At 37.8% G+C, this 16,989-nt stretch overlaps 1 protein-coding gene across 5 annotated transcripts in view; it reads left to right on the top strand.

Annotated features, from left to right (window-relative positions):
- NUCB2 (nucleobindin 2) overlaps positions 1 to 16,989 on the top strand; it is a 53,352-nt gene that overhangs the window by 32,057 nt on the left and 4,306 nt on the right. For 3 of the 5 annotated variants that reach the window (XM_032240853.1, XM_032240854.1, XM_032240855.1), the window contains 6 exons: positions 626 to 729; positions 2,192 to 2,377; positions 2,564 to 2,654; positions 3,728 to 3,786; positions 3,895 to 3,987; positions 7,338 to 7,427. In XM_032240853.1, coding sequence (XP_032096744.1) covers positions 626 to 729; positions 2,192 to 2,377; positions 2,564 to 2,654; positions 3,728 to 3,786; positions 3,895 to 3,987; positions 7,338 to 7,427 — 623 coding nt within the window. The remainder of the gene's footprint in view (positions 1 to 625; positions 730 to 2,191; positions 2,378 to 2,563; positions 2,655 to 3,727; positions 3,787 to 3,894; positions 3,988 to 7,337; positions 7,428 to 16,989) is intronic. The other 2 variants (XM_032240856.1, XM_032240858.1) reach the window with 1 other exon arrangement.

A 16,989-nucleotide genomic window follows, 5' to 3' on the forward strand; every position in this document is an offset into this window, starting at 1 on the left:
TTTGGTAGTTTCAAGATATTCAAAAAGGGTTTGTTATTAATTAAGCTGATAATTAAAACTAGTCATTTTAGATATAACATTAAAGTATGCAAAAGGCCAAGCATGGTGGCTCTGCCTGTAATCTCAGCACTTTGAGAGGCTATGGTGGGAGGATCACTTGAGGCCAGAAATTCAAGACCAGCCTCGGCAATCTCTACCAAAAAAAAAAAAAAATGACCCAGGCATAGTGGCACATGCCTATTGTCCTAGCTACTTGGGAAGCTGAGGTGGGAGGATTGCTTGAGCCCAGAAGGTAAAAAATGCAGTGAGCTATGATTGTACCATTGCCCTCCAGCTTGGGTGACAGAGCAGGACCATGTCTCAAAAAAAAAAAAAAGAGAGAATTTTTAAAAATATACATATTAAATTATATCCCATCGTATTCCACTCTAGGTTCAAGGACACTACATTTGCCTAGAATAACATATGCAGTATTCATAAAGTAAATATAAACCTTTATTCTAAAACTTTGAATTTCCCTATAAAATCTTACAGGTATAAATATGAAATCTTTTACTTATCTATCATTTATAATGTTTTTAGCTTCTAGTAATTGATCATTTACAGTTTTCTCATTTACTTTCAGATATAGGCATGGACCACCAAGCTCTTCTAAAACAATTTGATCACCTAAACCACCTGAATCCTGACAAGTTTGAATCCACAGATTTAGATATGCTAATTAAAGCGGTGAGAATAACTCCAGAAAGCATTGTGTTTATTGTGCCTTTGAGGTTTTGTTATTTGACAAGTAAACTTAATGAAATGGAAATTAACTTCTATATACTCTGTAGAAGATCTTTAAAGGAAGGTAGCTTAACCTTTATTAATACAGATATTAATAGGGACATCCAGGTCTAAAATCTCTTATCTGCAATTCCTAAATCCAAAAGCTATAGAAACTGATATCTGGCTTGAATGAACCAATTACAGTAATACCATTTACAGTTTTTATTTAGTCTACTTAGTGTGAATATTTATAGATTTTCCTTAAGAAATACTAGTCTGTTTGATTACAGATGCTACAGGGATATTCTATAACATGGCATATGTGCCATATTCCCTTTCTTTAAGGTAGAAAATTCTGAAGCACATATGGCCTCAGGGATTTTAGATGAGTTTGTGGACCTCTCACATTATGTGTGAATAGAATTAGTTCCAACCTGGCAGGTATTAGCTTACTTAAGTTAGAAGCCATTTAAAATTTCTAAACTGTCTAGATTTGATATAGTTCCTTTCTTCTTCTTCTTTTTTTTTTTTTTTTTAATCAACTTAAATATTACTTGCTTATGAGGAGCTTCCTAAAGTTGGGGCTGGCTTTGAACTTTTAGTTTCTTTGAATACCTACATCTCTAGTAATAATGACTAAAATTGCCAGGCATGGTGGCTTATGCCTGTAATCCCAGCACTTTGGGAGGCTGAGGTGGGTGGATTACCTTAGGTCAGGAGTTTGAGACCAGCCTGGCCAACATGGTCAACATGGTCAAACCCCATCTCTACTAAAAATACAAAAATTAACCAGGCATGGTAGTGAGCGCCTGTAATTCCAGCTACTCGAGAGGCTTCAGGAGGCTGAGGTGGGAGAATCGCCTGAATCCAGGAGATGGAAGCGGCAGTGAGCCAAAATTGTGCCACTGCACTCCAGCCTGGGCGACAGGTGAAACTTGTCTCATAAAAAATTAAAAAATAAAAATAAACTTGACTAAAATTAAATGGTGGAATTAAAAAAGAGGAGTCCAGGCCAGGCGTGGTGGCTCGTGCCTGTAATCCCAGCCCTTTGGGAGGCCGAGGTGGGTGGATCATGACTTCAGGAGTTCAAGACCAGCCTGACCAATATGGTGAAACCCCACTGCTACTGAAAATAGCCAGGCGTGGTGGTGCATGCCTGTAGTCCCAGCTACTTGGAAGGCTGAGGCAGGAGAATCATTTGAACCTGGGAGGTGCTGAAGTTGCAGTGAGCCATGATCATGCCACTGCACTCCAGCCTGGGTGACAGAGCGAGACTCCATCTCAAAAAAAAAAAGAGGAGTCCAGTATGTTTTTGCCCTCCTGTACCTCTTCTATTCAACAATTTGCTACATTCAAGAATGGCTTTATTTACATTTTTCAAATGCATGTTTTTATTTAACTTAAATGCATTATCGCATTTCAGGCAACAAGTGATCTGGAACACTATGACAAGACTCGACATGAAGAATTTAAAAAATATGAAATGATGAAGGAACATGAAAGGAGAGAATATTTAAAAACATTGAGTGAAGAAAAGAGGAAAGAAGAAGAATCTAAATTTCAAGAAATGAAGAAAAAGCATGAAAATCACCCTAAAGTTAATCATCCAGTAAGGATTGGGACTTTATGAAACCATTTTTAGATTAAGATACTTCTTTGTATTAGCAGAATTTTATCATGTTATTAGTACTTAAATCTTGATTCTTAATTCTCCAAAGTTCCTCAAATTTATATTTTGAGTCTGTACAGATATATTATATTTTGTTTTGAGCAATTTTTTAAAATTGATTCACAGGGAAGCAAAGATCAACTAAAAGAGGTATGGGAAGAGACTGATGGATTGGATCCTAATGACTTTGACCCCAAGACATTTTTCAAATTACATGGTAACAGATTTAATACAAATATATTTGATATTTATATCTATTTGATACAAATAGATAAAATTTGATAACAGATTTGATACAAATATATTTGATATATATTTGATATTTATATCTGCTGTTTGAAAAACTATTTGCTTTCATCTTAATTTCTGCCAAGGTCTGCTATTGAGTTCTAGTGAGAGTAAATGGTTAGGGTTTCCTTTTTTTTCTTCTTCTTTTTTTTTTTTTTTTTTTCTGAGACAGAGTCTCACTTTGTCACCCAAGCTGGAGTGCAGTGGCACAATCTCGGCTTACTCAACCTCTGCCTTTCCTGGGTTCAAGCAATTTTCCTGCCTCAGCCTCCCGAGTAGCTGGGACTACAATCCCATGCCACCACACCTGGATAATTTTTGTATTTTTGGTAGAGATGGGGTTTCACCATGTTAGCCAGGCTGGTCTTGAAGTCCTGACCTCATGATCCACCCACCTCAGCCTCCCAAAGTGTTGGGATTACAGGCATAAGCCACTGCACCTGGCCATGGCTAGAGTTTTTCTAGGGTAATATGATGGCTTTTTTTTTTTTCTTTTGAGATGGAGCCTCACTCTGTCGCCAGATTGGAGTGCGGCCACCTCGCCCGGCTAATATGATAGTCTTATTGCTCACCTTCAGTATAAAATATTTTAGGTTCTTTATCCCTGCTTTTACTATTGAGTCATTATATGAATTATTGCAAAGTTCTCTGTAAACTGAAAACTGTAAACTGTGACTAACTAGATTATATTTAATAGGCTTTATACTATAACATTAAATTGTACTTCTACTCTCATAGAATATTGCTTTACTTTATATTTTTGGAAAAAAATGGTCAAGATATGCTTTCCTCACAAATGATTATGAATTGCAAATAAATACAGCATATTTATCAACTGAGCTGATCTAAAGCTTCATGAAAAAGAAGAAATGCTTTTCTGCAGTCTATTGATGCTTCACATCTGTACTACTTCTGTAAGCCTTTTATAAATCATTGAATTTTAATTATTTATTTTCTAAGGTATTAAAATCTATTTTTGCATCTGTAACTTTTAAACTTTAGATGTCAATAGTGATGGATTCCTGGATGAACAAGAATTAGAAGCCCTATTTACTAAAGAGGTAAATGAGTTTATTAAGTATTCAGTGTTCTTGTTCTCTTTTTTTCCTTCTATTACTTTCTTTCCTTTCATGAAAAGTAATTAAAATTTAAAAAATTTTTCTTTTTAGTTGGAGAAAGTATATGACCCTAAAAATGAAGAGGATGATATGGTAGAAATGGAAGAAGAAAGACTTAGAATGAGGGAACATGTAATGAATGAGGTATATTTTAGAAGTTTAAGATAATATATTGTTTATATATTGCAATAAATCTTACTTTAAGATGGAAAATATACTGAATATGTATTGGAATGGAGTTTGCTTTTTTTTTTTTGGACAGGGTCTTGCTCTGTTGCACTGGAGTGCAGTGGTACAATCATGGCTCATTGTAACCTCAACCTCCTGGGCTCAAGCAGTCCTCTGTCTTAGCCTCCTGAGACTGAGGAAGGACCACAGGCTCAAGCCACCATGCCTAGCTAATTTTTTTTTTTTTTTGAGATGGAGTCTCTGTCGCCCACACTGGAGTGCAGTGGCATGATCTTGGCTCACCGCATCCTCTGCCTCCCAGGTTCAAGTGATTCTCCTGCCTCAGCCTTTTGAGTAGCTGGCATTACAGGCACCCACCATCATACCTGGCTAATTTTGTATTTTTAGTAGAGACAAGATTTCACCATGTTGGCCAGGCTGGTCTTGAGCTCCTGACCTCATGTAATCCATCTGCCTCGTCCTCCCAAAGTGCTGGGATTATAGGTGGGATTACAGGCGTGAGCCATCAGCCTTTTTCTTGTTTGTTTTTGAGACACAGTGACACTCTGTCACCCAGGCTGGAGTGCAGTGGCTCAGTCTTGGCTTACTGCAGCCTCTGCCTCCCTGGTTCAAGCAATTCTCCTGCTTCAGCCTCCTGAGTACCTGGGATTGCAAGCGTGTACCACCACACCTGGCTGATTTTTGAATTTTTAGTAGAGGTGGGATTTCACCATGTTTGCTAGGCTGGTATTGAACTCCTGACCTCAAGTCATCCACCCACCTCAGTCTCCCAAAGTGCTAGCTGGGATTACAGGCATGAGCCACTGCATCAGGCAGATTTTTTTTTAAGAGACAGGTTTTTGCCATGTTGCCCAGGCTGCCAGCTAACTTTTTATGTTTTTGTAGGGACAAGTTCTTGCTATGTTGCCCAGGCTGGAGTATGCATTTTTGATCCAGATTATTATACTAGATGCCTTTAGTATGAATAAAACAATTTGTAACTACTTTAAAACATTCTAAAAGATAAAGATGCTACTGCATATCAGGTATAAAACCTTTTTTTGAGCTGGGTGTGGTGGCTCATGCCTATAATCCCAGCACTTTGGGAGGTCGTGGCAGGTGGATCACTTCAGGTCAGGGGTTCAAGACCAGTCTCGAACTGGTCTCAAACGGCAAACATCATGAAATCCTGTCTCTACTAAAAATACAAAAATTAGCCAGGTGTGGTGGTGCATACCTATAATCCCAGCTACTTGGGAGGCTAAGTCATGAAAATCTCTTGAACCCACGAGGCAGAGGTTGCGGTGAGCCAATATTGCAGCATTGCACTCCAGCCTGGGTGACAGCAAGACTCCATCTCAAAATGAAACCAAAGTAAACCTTTTCTTTGGTACTGAAAAACAAAAAACAACCTCTGGTTACTGCCTCATTGCTCTGTTCTTCTTCAGAGAGTTGTCTATTCTTCCTCTTCCTGTTTTTCTTCTTTCATTTTCATCTTAATCTGTGCTGAACATGCTATAGCCTCCATCATTCCATTTAAAAATCCTCCCATTGGCTGACCTCTATCTTGTCAAATCCATCTTACTTGACCCCTTAGCAACATTTGATAGAGCTGATGCCTCTCTTTCTTGAAATGCTTCCTTCACTTGGCTTTTGGAAAACCACATCTGCTCAGTTTCCTCATACCTCACTCTTTCTTCTTTGCTGGTTCTTCCTCCTCTTTCCAAGTTCTACATGTTGCATTGCCCTGGGCCTATCCCTTGGCCTTGTTCTCCTTTCTAGCTTCATTCTTTGCTTAGGTGATAGTATGGAATCTCATGTCTCTATGTATGCTCTATAGCAGCATGTTTGTTGATGAGTTCAACATTTTTATCTTCAGCTCTCTCCCTTCCCTGAGTACCAGGCTTGTATCTGCTTGACAGTTCTCTTTGCATATTTAATACACATCTTCTCCAGACCCAGATCTGTTCCTTCCCCAGCCTTCTTTATTTCAGCAAGTGAATCATTCATCTAGTTGCTCAGGCTAAGTCATCCTTGACTTCTTTCCCATATCTTACATTTCCTCTATAAGTTCTATTTGATCTATCTTTCAAACAGATGCAGAATTTGACCACTTCCCCCATCTTCCACTACTATTTAATACCAATCAAGTCCAAGCAAGTCTCCTAACTGGCATCTCTGCTTCTATTCCTTATCCCACTATAGACACTTCTTCATAAACAGACAGAGTAAGCTCTTAAAAGCATAAATCAGGTCTTGTGCTCCCTTGTACAGAAATACTTCAGTGGTTTGCATTTTTCCTTGTGATATGATCCTAAATCCCTCCTGTTTCCAAAAGATTCATGACTTTATCCTTGCCTTGCTCTCTGATCCCACGTTCTGTGACTCTCTCCCTCTCTCTCCTCTGGCCACACTGGCCTTTTGATGTTTACCTCTTATCAAGCTTGTTCCCATTTTAGGGCATTTGGACTTAATTTTTTTTTTCTGGAATATACCTTCTCTAGATCATCACAAGGTCTTACTTCCACTGAGTCCATGCTTAAATGTCCATGATCCATCTAATGACCACCCTCATTTAAATAGTTGCCTTTCTCTGCAGTTCTTGCTCTGCCTCTCCTCCCTCCAAGCAAAAAACTCTGATATAGGCATCATTTGCAGGGTAATTGAATCCTACTATTTTGCTTCAATAATTTTCATCTGAATTTTTGAGCTGTAAATGCTAAATTTGGGTCTCCATTGACTGCTGGCATCCCAACTATCAAGGGAATTTCTTTGACCATTATAGATTACACCTTTGTAATGAAATTTGCCACAGGCTGACACAGCTATGCAAGAGGATTTGGAGAGGTTGTCAACTTTAGTTTTGATTTAGGTAATTGTTTTTTAAAAAAAATGTTGAGAGAGTTTTAATTTAACCTCCTTTATTCTTGACTAAAACAGTCCTCTTTCTGGATTGGTTATTTTTCTTACTCAAGAACTTGGCTTCAAGAGGGATTATATGTATTATGGTAAAGGAGGAAGATAATACCAGCCATGTAACTACTCAGATCAGCTGACTGAAACTTAGTGGTTTCTAGGGCATTAGGTATACAGATATCTCATATTTTCCAATTTGAATTCTATATAAGAGAAAGGTATTTATTCTGTAATTCTAGTGTAATATTGAGTGCTCTGTTTTTTATTTTTTTCTCTAGTTTCTGTGGATGTTAGGTGAGTCCTAGTTGCTGTGTGTTTATATAATAGCATCCATTATAAGACAGTTGCTGGTGTCTAAGTAATATGAGAAAGATTTACTTTATATTATGTATATATTTTCTCTTAATCAGGTTGATACTAACAAAGACCGATTGGTGACTCTGGAGGAGTTTTTGAAAGCCACAGAAAAAAAAGAATTCTTGGAGCCAGATAGCTGGGAGGTAATAGAACCTACTCTAAATGAGATGTATTGTTCAACAAAGTCTACATCAGTCCTTTCTACTTTTAACTTTTATTCCCCATTATGTTTTCATGCATAGTCTTAACTACCTTGGGTTTTTCTGTAAATGTCACTATAAAATAATGAACTTGATTTCTTAAAAAGCTTGTAGCAATTTTATTTCTTATTTATAATCACACTGCATAAAATTAGAAGTCTTTTAAAAATTATACTTTTTTTCAAAGTGTGAAATAGGATTCAGTATTGAATATTAGAAATGTAGATACAGTGAAAGAATAAATGAGAATTCACTCAATTTTACTACTCAGAGGTAGATTCTTAAGTTATGCATTGTATTATGTTAATTTGGAATAGTATGCAGTTTGTATATATAGTATATGCACATGTAGCATACAGTATGTAAACAATGTATTTAATTTTAAATTCATACGTATATATTCATATTTATGTATTTAAAAGATGGCTTCATACTATATAAATGACTTTGTATGTTGATGAAATACTTTTTAAAATTTAACAATATTTCACAAACACTTTTTAACGTCATTCTTCAAAAACATGATTTGAAAAATGACTAGTTAACATGCAGTTATATGGCTGTAGCATAATTTATAAATCCATTTCTCCAGATTTAGACATTTGGGGTAAATTCCAGTATTTAACTGTAATGACACTATGATGACTATCCATTTCTTCACACATTTTTGGGCAATCTATAATGATTTCCCTGGGATTAACTCCCAGGAATAGAACTGTTCTTAAGATTTATGAACATTTTAAAAATTTCTCGTTGTATCTTGCCAAATTGCTCCAGAAAAGTATATCAATTTGTAACACAGTCAACTGTGTATAAATGAGTGCACAGACAGCTTGAAAAGAATAGCTGAGAGGCACCAACCAAAATAGACTGAAGAAAGAACATAGCCTTTTTCTACATAAAAACTAAAAAGATTACTATTTAAGTTAAAATTTCAATTGTCCAGAAAATAGTTTGAGAAAGGGTGAGCAACTATTCTAGTTTACCCAGGACTAAGGAATTTCCAAGGATGTGGAACTTTTCATTGCTAATACCAGACATTTCAGGGCAAGTTGGGATATTTGGTCCCTTTCGTTTGATATCAGAAAAGTCATCCTCTTTTTGTATTGAAGTTTTTTTTTTTTTTTTTGAGATGGAATCTCAATCTGTCACCAGGCTTGAGTGTAGTGGTGCGATCTCGGCTCACTGCAACCTCTACCTCCTGGGTTCAAGTGATTCCCCTGCCTCAGGGTCCCGAGTAGTTGGGACTACAGGTGCGCACCACCATGCCCGGCTAATTTTTTGTATTTTAGTAGAGACGGGGTTTCACTGTGTTGGCCAGAATGGTCTCCCATCTCCTGACCTCGTGATCTGCCCACCTCAGCCTCCCAAAGTGCTAGGATTACAGGTGTGAGCCACTGTACCTGGCCTTGTATTGAGTTTTTGTCTGGAAATATGTCTTGAAATGTGTCTGGACTTTGGTGAAGAAGAAGAATGCTAAGATTATTTGAATATACATCCCCTTTAGCGCATCTGGCAGATTAGATCATAGATAATTACATACTTTTAAAATTTTGACATAATTTCAGATTTAACTACATTTGCTTTATCTTTCTGTTATCCTCCCCCCGTTTTTAATCTGTATGTGTGTGTAGATATAACATATAAACATGTAATGTATGTATGTATGTATGTACCTATATATGTATGTGTATATATAAACATATATGTATATATGCACATATATATATAAAGTTTTGAATTGCTTAGGAGTAAATTGCGCATCATAACACTTTAACCTAAAATACTTGAGTGTATATTTCTTGCAAACAGGATTTACCTTATATAATCACAGCAAAATTATCAGTACTACACACATGGGACTCTTTCCCAATCTCTAGACTTATTGAAATTTTGTCAGTTTTCCCAATAATATCCTTTATAACAAAAGCAAATCCAAGATGATACATTGAATTCAGTTGCAATGTTTTTTTAGTCTCCTTTGATCTGAAACAGTTTTTCAGGAGAACAAACTGTTATGTTGTATAATGTCCCTTGAATACCACAGAAGAGGATGCTTAGTGTAACCTATCAGAAGGCACATGTTGATGATCCCCATAACTGGTAATGGTAGCTTTGATAATTTTGTTAAGGTGATGTCTACCATATTTCCATATTTTTCTATGTAAAGTTACTATTTTACCTTTTGTATTTTAAAAAGTATCTTGTCTAGCCCACCATAGTGAGAGAATCAGAAGTCAGCTTTTGTTCTTTTTTTTTTTTTATTTTATAAATACAGACATGGTCTCACTATATTGCCCAGGTTGGTCGTGAACTCCTGGGCTCAAGCAGTCCTCCTGTCTCAATCTCCCAAAATGTGTCAGCCACTGTATCTGGACAGAAGTCAGCTTTTTTTTTTTTTTTTAATAATTTTAGAAAAAAAATTTAAAAGGCACTCCTCGCTCTGTCACCCAGGCTGGAGTGCAGTGATGTGATCTTACCTCACTGCAACCTTTGCCCCCACCCCCACAACCCGCCCGGGCTCAAGCGATCCTCCCACTTCAGGCTCCTGAGTTGCAGAGACCACAGGCGTGTACCACCACTTCTGGATCTTTTTTTGGTATTTGACTAGAGACAGGACCTCTCCACGTTGCCCGGGCTGGTCTCAAACTCCTGAGCTCAAGCAATGCCCGCCTTGGCCTCCCAAAGTACTGGGATTAGAGATGTGAGTCACCATGCCCAGACAGAAGTCAGCTTCAAAAAAAAATTAATTCAACATCATATTAAAAGTATTTTCACGTATTTGTAAGCCTTATTTTAACAGCTGTGGAGGTATATAAACTTTTTTTCGGGTTAGACATTTAGATTACTTTGATTTTTACTGCTATTTTAAAAAGAAAATGCTGCTACAAGTACGTTTTTCTATAAAGCTTTTTCTGTGATTAGGGTTGTTTTATAGGGTAGCTTCTCAATGTAGCATCACCAGGACCCAGGGAATATTTTTAAGGCTGTTTTTAAGGCTTGAACGTCCTGATATACTAAAAGTAAGGAAGTCCCTAAAGAGTGATAGAGACATGTCACAAGGACACGAAAGCCAGTTTGAAGAAACTCCCAGTGGCCAAATATGGGACAGTTTGAACAGGGAAATAATGAGGATAAGGATTAGAGCTTATTGAATAAAACAAGAAGCCACGAGTCTACACTGATGTAAGTAGAGAGAGAGAGAAGGGTGAATTCTTTTGTAAAATTGCTTTTCAAAAGAATTATACCAATTTATATTTCCACCATTAAAAAATGTGTGTACTCTTTAAACTTATCAGAGCTGGACATGGTGGTGCCCACCTGTAGGCCCAGCTACTTAGGAGGCAGGAGGACCACTTGAGCCCAGGAGTTTGAGACCAGTCTGGGCAATGTAGCAAGACCCTGTCTCTAAAAATTAAAAAAAAATTTTTTTTTAATCTTGTGGGCTTATACTTTGAGAAAATGTGAATGTATTATTATGTACATTGATGATTCTAGCTGGAATTATTACTGTAATGGTTGACTTTTTTAAATTATTACTGTAATGGTTGAATTATTACTGTAATGGAGATTTTCTTTCTTTTTTTTTTTTTTTTTGAGACGGAGTCACTCTGTTGCCCAGGCTGGAGAGCAATGGCATGATCTCAGCTCACTGCAACCTCCGCCTCCTGGGTTCAAGCCATTCCCCTGCCTCAGCCTCCCAGGTAGCTGAACTACAGGCATGCGCAATCATGCCTGGCTAATTTTGGTATTTTTAGTAGAGATGGGGTTTCACCATGCTGGCCAGGCTGGTCTTGAACTCCTGACCTTAAGTGATCTGCCCACCTTGGCCTCCCAAAGTGTTGGGATTACAGATGTGAGCCACCACACCTGGCCAACAAATGGTGATTTTTCTCATCTGATCATCCCTTCTACATTTGTTAGTTGGCTTTCTACTGTAAGGAAAAGCTATTCCTTCCCCTGACCTTCTGTTTATCAGTGTAGACTCGTGGCCTCTTTTTTTATTCAGTAAGTTCTCATCCTTACCATCATTATTTCCATGCTCAAAATGTCCCAGACTTGGCCAGTGGCAGTTTCTTCAGACTGGCTTTTGTGTCCTTCTGACATGTCTGAATCATTCTTTGGAGACTTCCTTACTTTTAGTATGTCAGGATGTTCAAGGCTTATCTTACCCTTTCCCTGACCCAATCTGAAATGAACCATTTTTCTGAAAAGCCCTAGTTCCTTTTAGTGGAGATTGATATTGCAGACCAAGATCTGGGCCCTGGATGTGCTCCTTGCTACTGCAGTGAGACTGCTTCCAAGGTCTTGTCAGATGACAGACCTCGGGAATTAAAATAATATGTATATGTAATATAGATGTGTATGTGTATATGTATATATATATACACACACACATATGTGCACACATATATATACAACACCTGTGCACATTTATATTCATTTTTATATATCTATCAATATATATTAAAACTTATTAAATTTACACTGGTATCTCCAATTGCAATCCCAATACCTCTGATTTTTTTTTTTTAATTTTTTAAAGTTCAAGGCTACGTGTGCAGGTTTGCTATATAGTTTATATATATAAACTTGTGTCATGGGGGTTTGTTGTACAGATTATTTTATTACCCAGGTATTAAGCTCTCATACCCATTAGTTATTTTTCCTGATTCTCCTCTTCCTCCTGCCCTCTGTCCTCCCATAGGCCCCAGTATGTATTGTTCCCCTCTGTGTCCATGTGTTCTCATCATTTATCTTCCACTTATTTTTTATTTTTATTTATTTGTTTATTTTTTTTGAGACGGAGTTTCGCTCTTGTTACCCAGGCTGGAGTGCAAAGGCGCGATCTCGGCTCACCGCAACCTCCGCCTCCTGGGTTCAGGCAATTCTCCTGCCTCAGCCTCCTGAGTAGCTGGGATTACAGGCACGCGCCACCATGCCCAGCTGATTTTTGTATTTTTAGTAGAGACGGGGTTTCACCATGTTGACCAGGATGGTCTCGATCTCTTGACCTCATGATCCACCCACCTCGGCCTCCCAAAGTACTGGGATTACAGGCGTGAGCCACCGCACCCGGCCTTTATCTTCCACTTATAAGTGAGAACATGCAGTATTTGGTTTTCTGTTCCTGTATTAGTGTTTGCTAAAGATACTGGCCTCCAGCTTCATCTGTGTTCCTGCAGAGGACATGATCTCGTTCATTTTTATGAACGAGCATAGTATTCCATGGTATATATGTACCACATTTCTTTAATCATTTAGGTTGGGCATTTAGGTTGATTCTATGTCTTTGCTATTGTGAATAGTGCTGCAATGAACATATGTGTAACAACTTTGATTTCAACACAGCAATCTGTCTTTTGCCATATTTCATGCAAAACCTAACTCCCTTTTCCTTAAAAATATTTCATTTATTTGCTCTATCCTAGAATGTACAAGGAGTTTCAGAATACTAATCCATGCCTCTGTAAAATAAGAGTTTAAAATTTGTTTAGATTTTGTTGTTGTTGGGGCCGCCACAGTGGCTCACGCCTGTAATCCCAGCACTTTGGGAGGCCAGGGTGGGCGAATCACCTGAAGTCAGGAGTCTGAGACCTGGCCAACATGGTGAAACCCTGTTTCTATTACAAAAATTAGCCGGGAGTGGTGGTGCACTCCTGTAATTCCAGCTACTTGGGAGACTCAGGCAGGAGAATTGCTTGAACCTGGTAGACAGAGGTTACAGTGAGCCAAGATCTCACCCCTGTACTCCAGCCTGGGTAACAGAGCAAGACTCCATCTCAAAAAAAAAAAATTATTGTTGTTGTTATTTTTAACTCAAGGGCATATTTTCCAAATACTATGATAAAAAATTACTTGGATTAGTTCATTTTTTTCCTCCCCATTCTGTGGGTTATCTCATCAATTTAAAATAAAAGTACTATTTATTGACTTCTGTTTTTCTATTCAAGTTTTAGGATTTTTCTGTCTTGTGGATTTTAATTTTATTTTCTTGAATATGTGAAACATTAACACATTTCTAAAAATTGAATCTATATGAAAAAGGTGTATTCAGACAAGTTTTTCTTTATTTTTTATAATTAAATTTTTGTGCATGCACATTCATAGTATATGTATATATTTAAGGGGTAGGTGAGATATTTTGGTACAGGCATGCAATGTGTAATAATTACATAATGGAAAATTGGATATCCATCCCATCAAGCATTTATCTTTTATGTTACAAACAAAACAATCCAATTATGCTCTTTTAGTTATTTTTAAATGTACAATTAAAGTATTATTGACTATAGTCCCCCAGTTGTATTATAAAATACTAGGTTTTATTCATTTTTTTTTTGGTACCCCTTAACTGTCCCTACCGCTCCCCCAGTCCACACCTTTTCCAGCCTCTGGTAACCATCCTTCTATTCTCTATCTCCATGAGTTCAGTTGTTTAGATTTTTAGAACCCACAGATAAGTAGGAACATGTGATATTTGTCTTTCTGTGCCTGGCTTATTTCACTTAACATAATGACCTCCAGTTCCATCCATGTTGTTGCAAATGACAGTCTCATTCTTTTTTTTTATGGCTGAAATAATACTCTGCTGTGTATAAGTACCACGTTTTCTTCATCCATTCATCTGTTGTTGGACGCTTAGCTATTGTGAGCAGTACTACAACAAACATAGAAATGCAGATATTTCTTTGATATATTAATTTCCTTTCTTTGGAGTATATACCCAGCATTGAGATTGCTACGTCATATGGTTATTCTATTTTTAATTTTTTGAGAAACTTCTGCACTGTTCTCCATAGTGGTTGTATTAATTTACATTCCTACCAACAGTGTACAAGGGTTCCCTTTTTTCCATATCCTTGCCAACATTTGTTATTGCCTGTCTTTTGGATAAAAGCCATTTTAATTGAGGTGAGATGGTATCTCATTGTGGTTTTTTATTTGTTTGTTTGTTTGTTCTGAGACAAAGTCTTGCTCTGTTGCCCAAGCTGGAGTGCAGTGGCATGATCTCGGCTCATTGCAACCTCTGCCTCCTGAGTTCAAGTGATTCTCCTGCCTCAGCCTCCCTAGTAGCTGGGACTACAGGCGTGCACCAAGATGCCTGCTAATTTTTGTATTTTTAGTAGAGACAAGATTTCACCATGTTGGCCAGGCTGGTCTCGAACTTCTAACATCAAGTGATCCACCCACCTCGGCCTCCCAAATTGCTAGGATTACAGGCGTTAGCCACTGCTCCCGTCCCATATTGTCTATCTTTGAGAACAATTCATGTGCTAAGGAGAAAAATGTGTGTTCTTATTTTTTTATTTTATTTTTTATTTTTTTAAGGCAAGGTCTCAGTCTGTTGCCCAGGCAGGAGTGCAATGGCACAATCTCAGTTCACTGTAACCTCCACCTACCCAATTCGAGCGATTCTCCAACTTCTGCCTCCAGAGTAGGTGGGATTACAGGTACCTGCCATCATGCCCGGCTAATTTTTCTATTTTTAGTAGAGAAAGCGTTTCACCATGTTGGCCAGGCTGGTCTCAAACTCCTGACCTCAAGTGATCCACCTGCCTCAGCCTCCCAAAGTGCTGGGATTATAGGCATAAGCCACCACACCTGGTGAAAAATGTGTATTCTATAGCTGTTAGATGAAATGTTTGTTAAATATATGTTAAATCCATTTGATCTATACTGCAGATTATGTCCAATGTTTCTTTGTTGATTTTCTGTCTAATGCTGAAAGTGGGGTGTTGAAGTCTTCAGCTATTATCATATTGGGGTCTGTATTTAATTCTAATAATATTTGCTTAATATATCTGGGTGCTCTAGTGTTGGGTGCGTATATGTTTGCAATCATTATATCTTCTTGCTAAATGGACCCATTTATCATTGTCTTTGTCTCAGTTTTTGTCTTGACCTCAGTTTTGTCTTGAACTCTGTTTTGTATTGCTCCTGCTACTCCTGCTCTGTTTTGGTTTCCATTGGCATGGAATATCTTTTTCCATCTCTTTATTTTCAGTTTCCGTGTCTTTATAGGTGAAGTGTGTTTCTTTTAGGTAACATATCATTGGGTCTTGTTTTTCATCTATTCAGACACTCTGTGTCTTGATTGGAAAGTTTAGCTGGTTTACATTCAAAGTTATTATTATTGATAAGTAGGGACTTACTCCTGCCATTTTGTTATTTTCCTGGTTGTTTTGCTGTCTTTTTTTTTTTCCTTCCTGTCTTCCTTTTAGTGAAGCTGATTTTCTCTTGTGGCGTGCTCTAATTTCTTGCTTTTTGTGTGTGCATATCCATTGTATGTTTTTAGATTTGAGGTTACCATGAGGCCTGCAAATAATATAACCCATTATTTGTAACTGATGATAACTTAACACTGATTGCATAAACAAAAGGCAAAATTAATACTTTACACTTAACTTCATCCTCCTGCTTTTTAACTTTTCATTGTTACTTCTTACATCTTATTTTATTGTCTGTCTTGAAAAGTTGTAGCTATTTTATTTGTTTTTAGTTATTATTTTTGATTGGTTCCTTGTTTAGTCTTTCTACTTAAGTCAAGAGAGGTTTATATACCACAATTACGGTGTTACACTATTCAGCGCTTTTCTGTGTGCTTACTGTTACCAGTGAGTTTTATATCATCAGATAATTTCTTTGTTCTCATTAACATCCTTTTCTTTCATATTGAAGAACTACCTTCCATACTTCTTATAGGACAGGTCTGATGTTGATGCAATCCCTCAGCTTTTGTTTGTCTGAGAAGGTCTTTAGTTCTCCTTCATGCTTAAAGAACAATTTCAGTGAATATACTATTCTAGGGTAAATGTGGGCTTTTTTTTTTCAATCAGTCCTTCAAATATGTCATGCCAGTCTCTCTTGGCCTGTAAGGTTTCCACTGAAAAATCTGCCGCCCGAGACAGTCTTGCTCTGTTACTCAGGCTGGAGGGCTGTGTCATGATCTTGGCTCACTGCAACCTCTGTCTCCAAGGTTCAAGCAATTCTTGTGCCTTAGGCTGCCAAGTACCTAGGATTATGGGTGTGTGCCACCACACCTAGCTAATTTTTATGTTTTTAGTAGAGATGGGGATTTTCCGTGTTGGCCAGGCTGGTCTTGAACTCCTGGCCTCAAGTGACTCGCCCACCTCTGCCTCCCAAAGTGCTGAGATTACAGGTGCGAGCCACCACACCCAACTTGATGCAAGTACTCCTATGGCCATCACCGCTGGAACTGTTCTGGGTTAGCCCTGAAGCCAGCATGGCACTGGGCCTTGCCCAAGGCCCTTTTCTTCATGGTGGCAAGTTCCCCCAGACCCTGGATGTGTCCAGAGATGCTGTCCTTTCTTTGTACTTGGCCTTTGGGAGTTTGATTATTAAATGCCTTGAGGTAGTCTGACATGGGTTAAATCTGCTTGATGTTCTATAACTTTCTTGCACTTGAATGTTGAAATATTTCTGATATTATCCCTTTGAATAAACTTTCTACCCTTATCTCTTTCTCTGCCTCCTCTTTTAG

Source organism: Sapajus apella, unplaced genomic scaffold, assembly GCF_009761245.1.
Source record: "Sapajus apella isolate SASKATOON/1434 unplaced genomic scaffold, GSC_monkey_1.0 scaffold47, whole genome shotgun sequence".
Classification (NCBI taxonomy): Eukaryota; Metazoa; Chordata; class Mammalia; order Primates; family Cebidae; genus Sapajus; species Sapajus apella.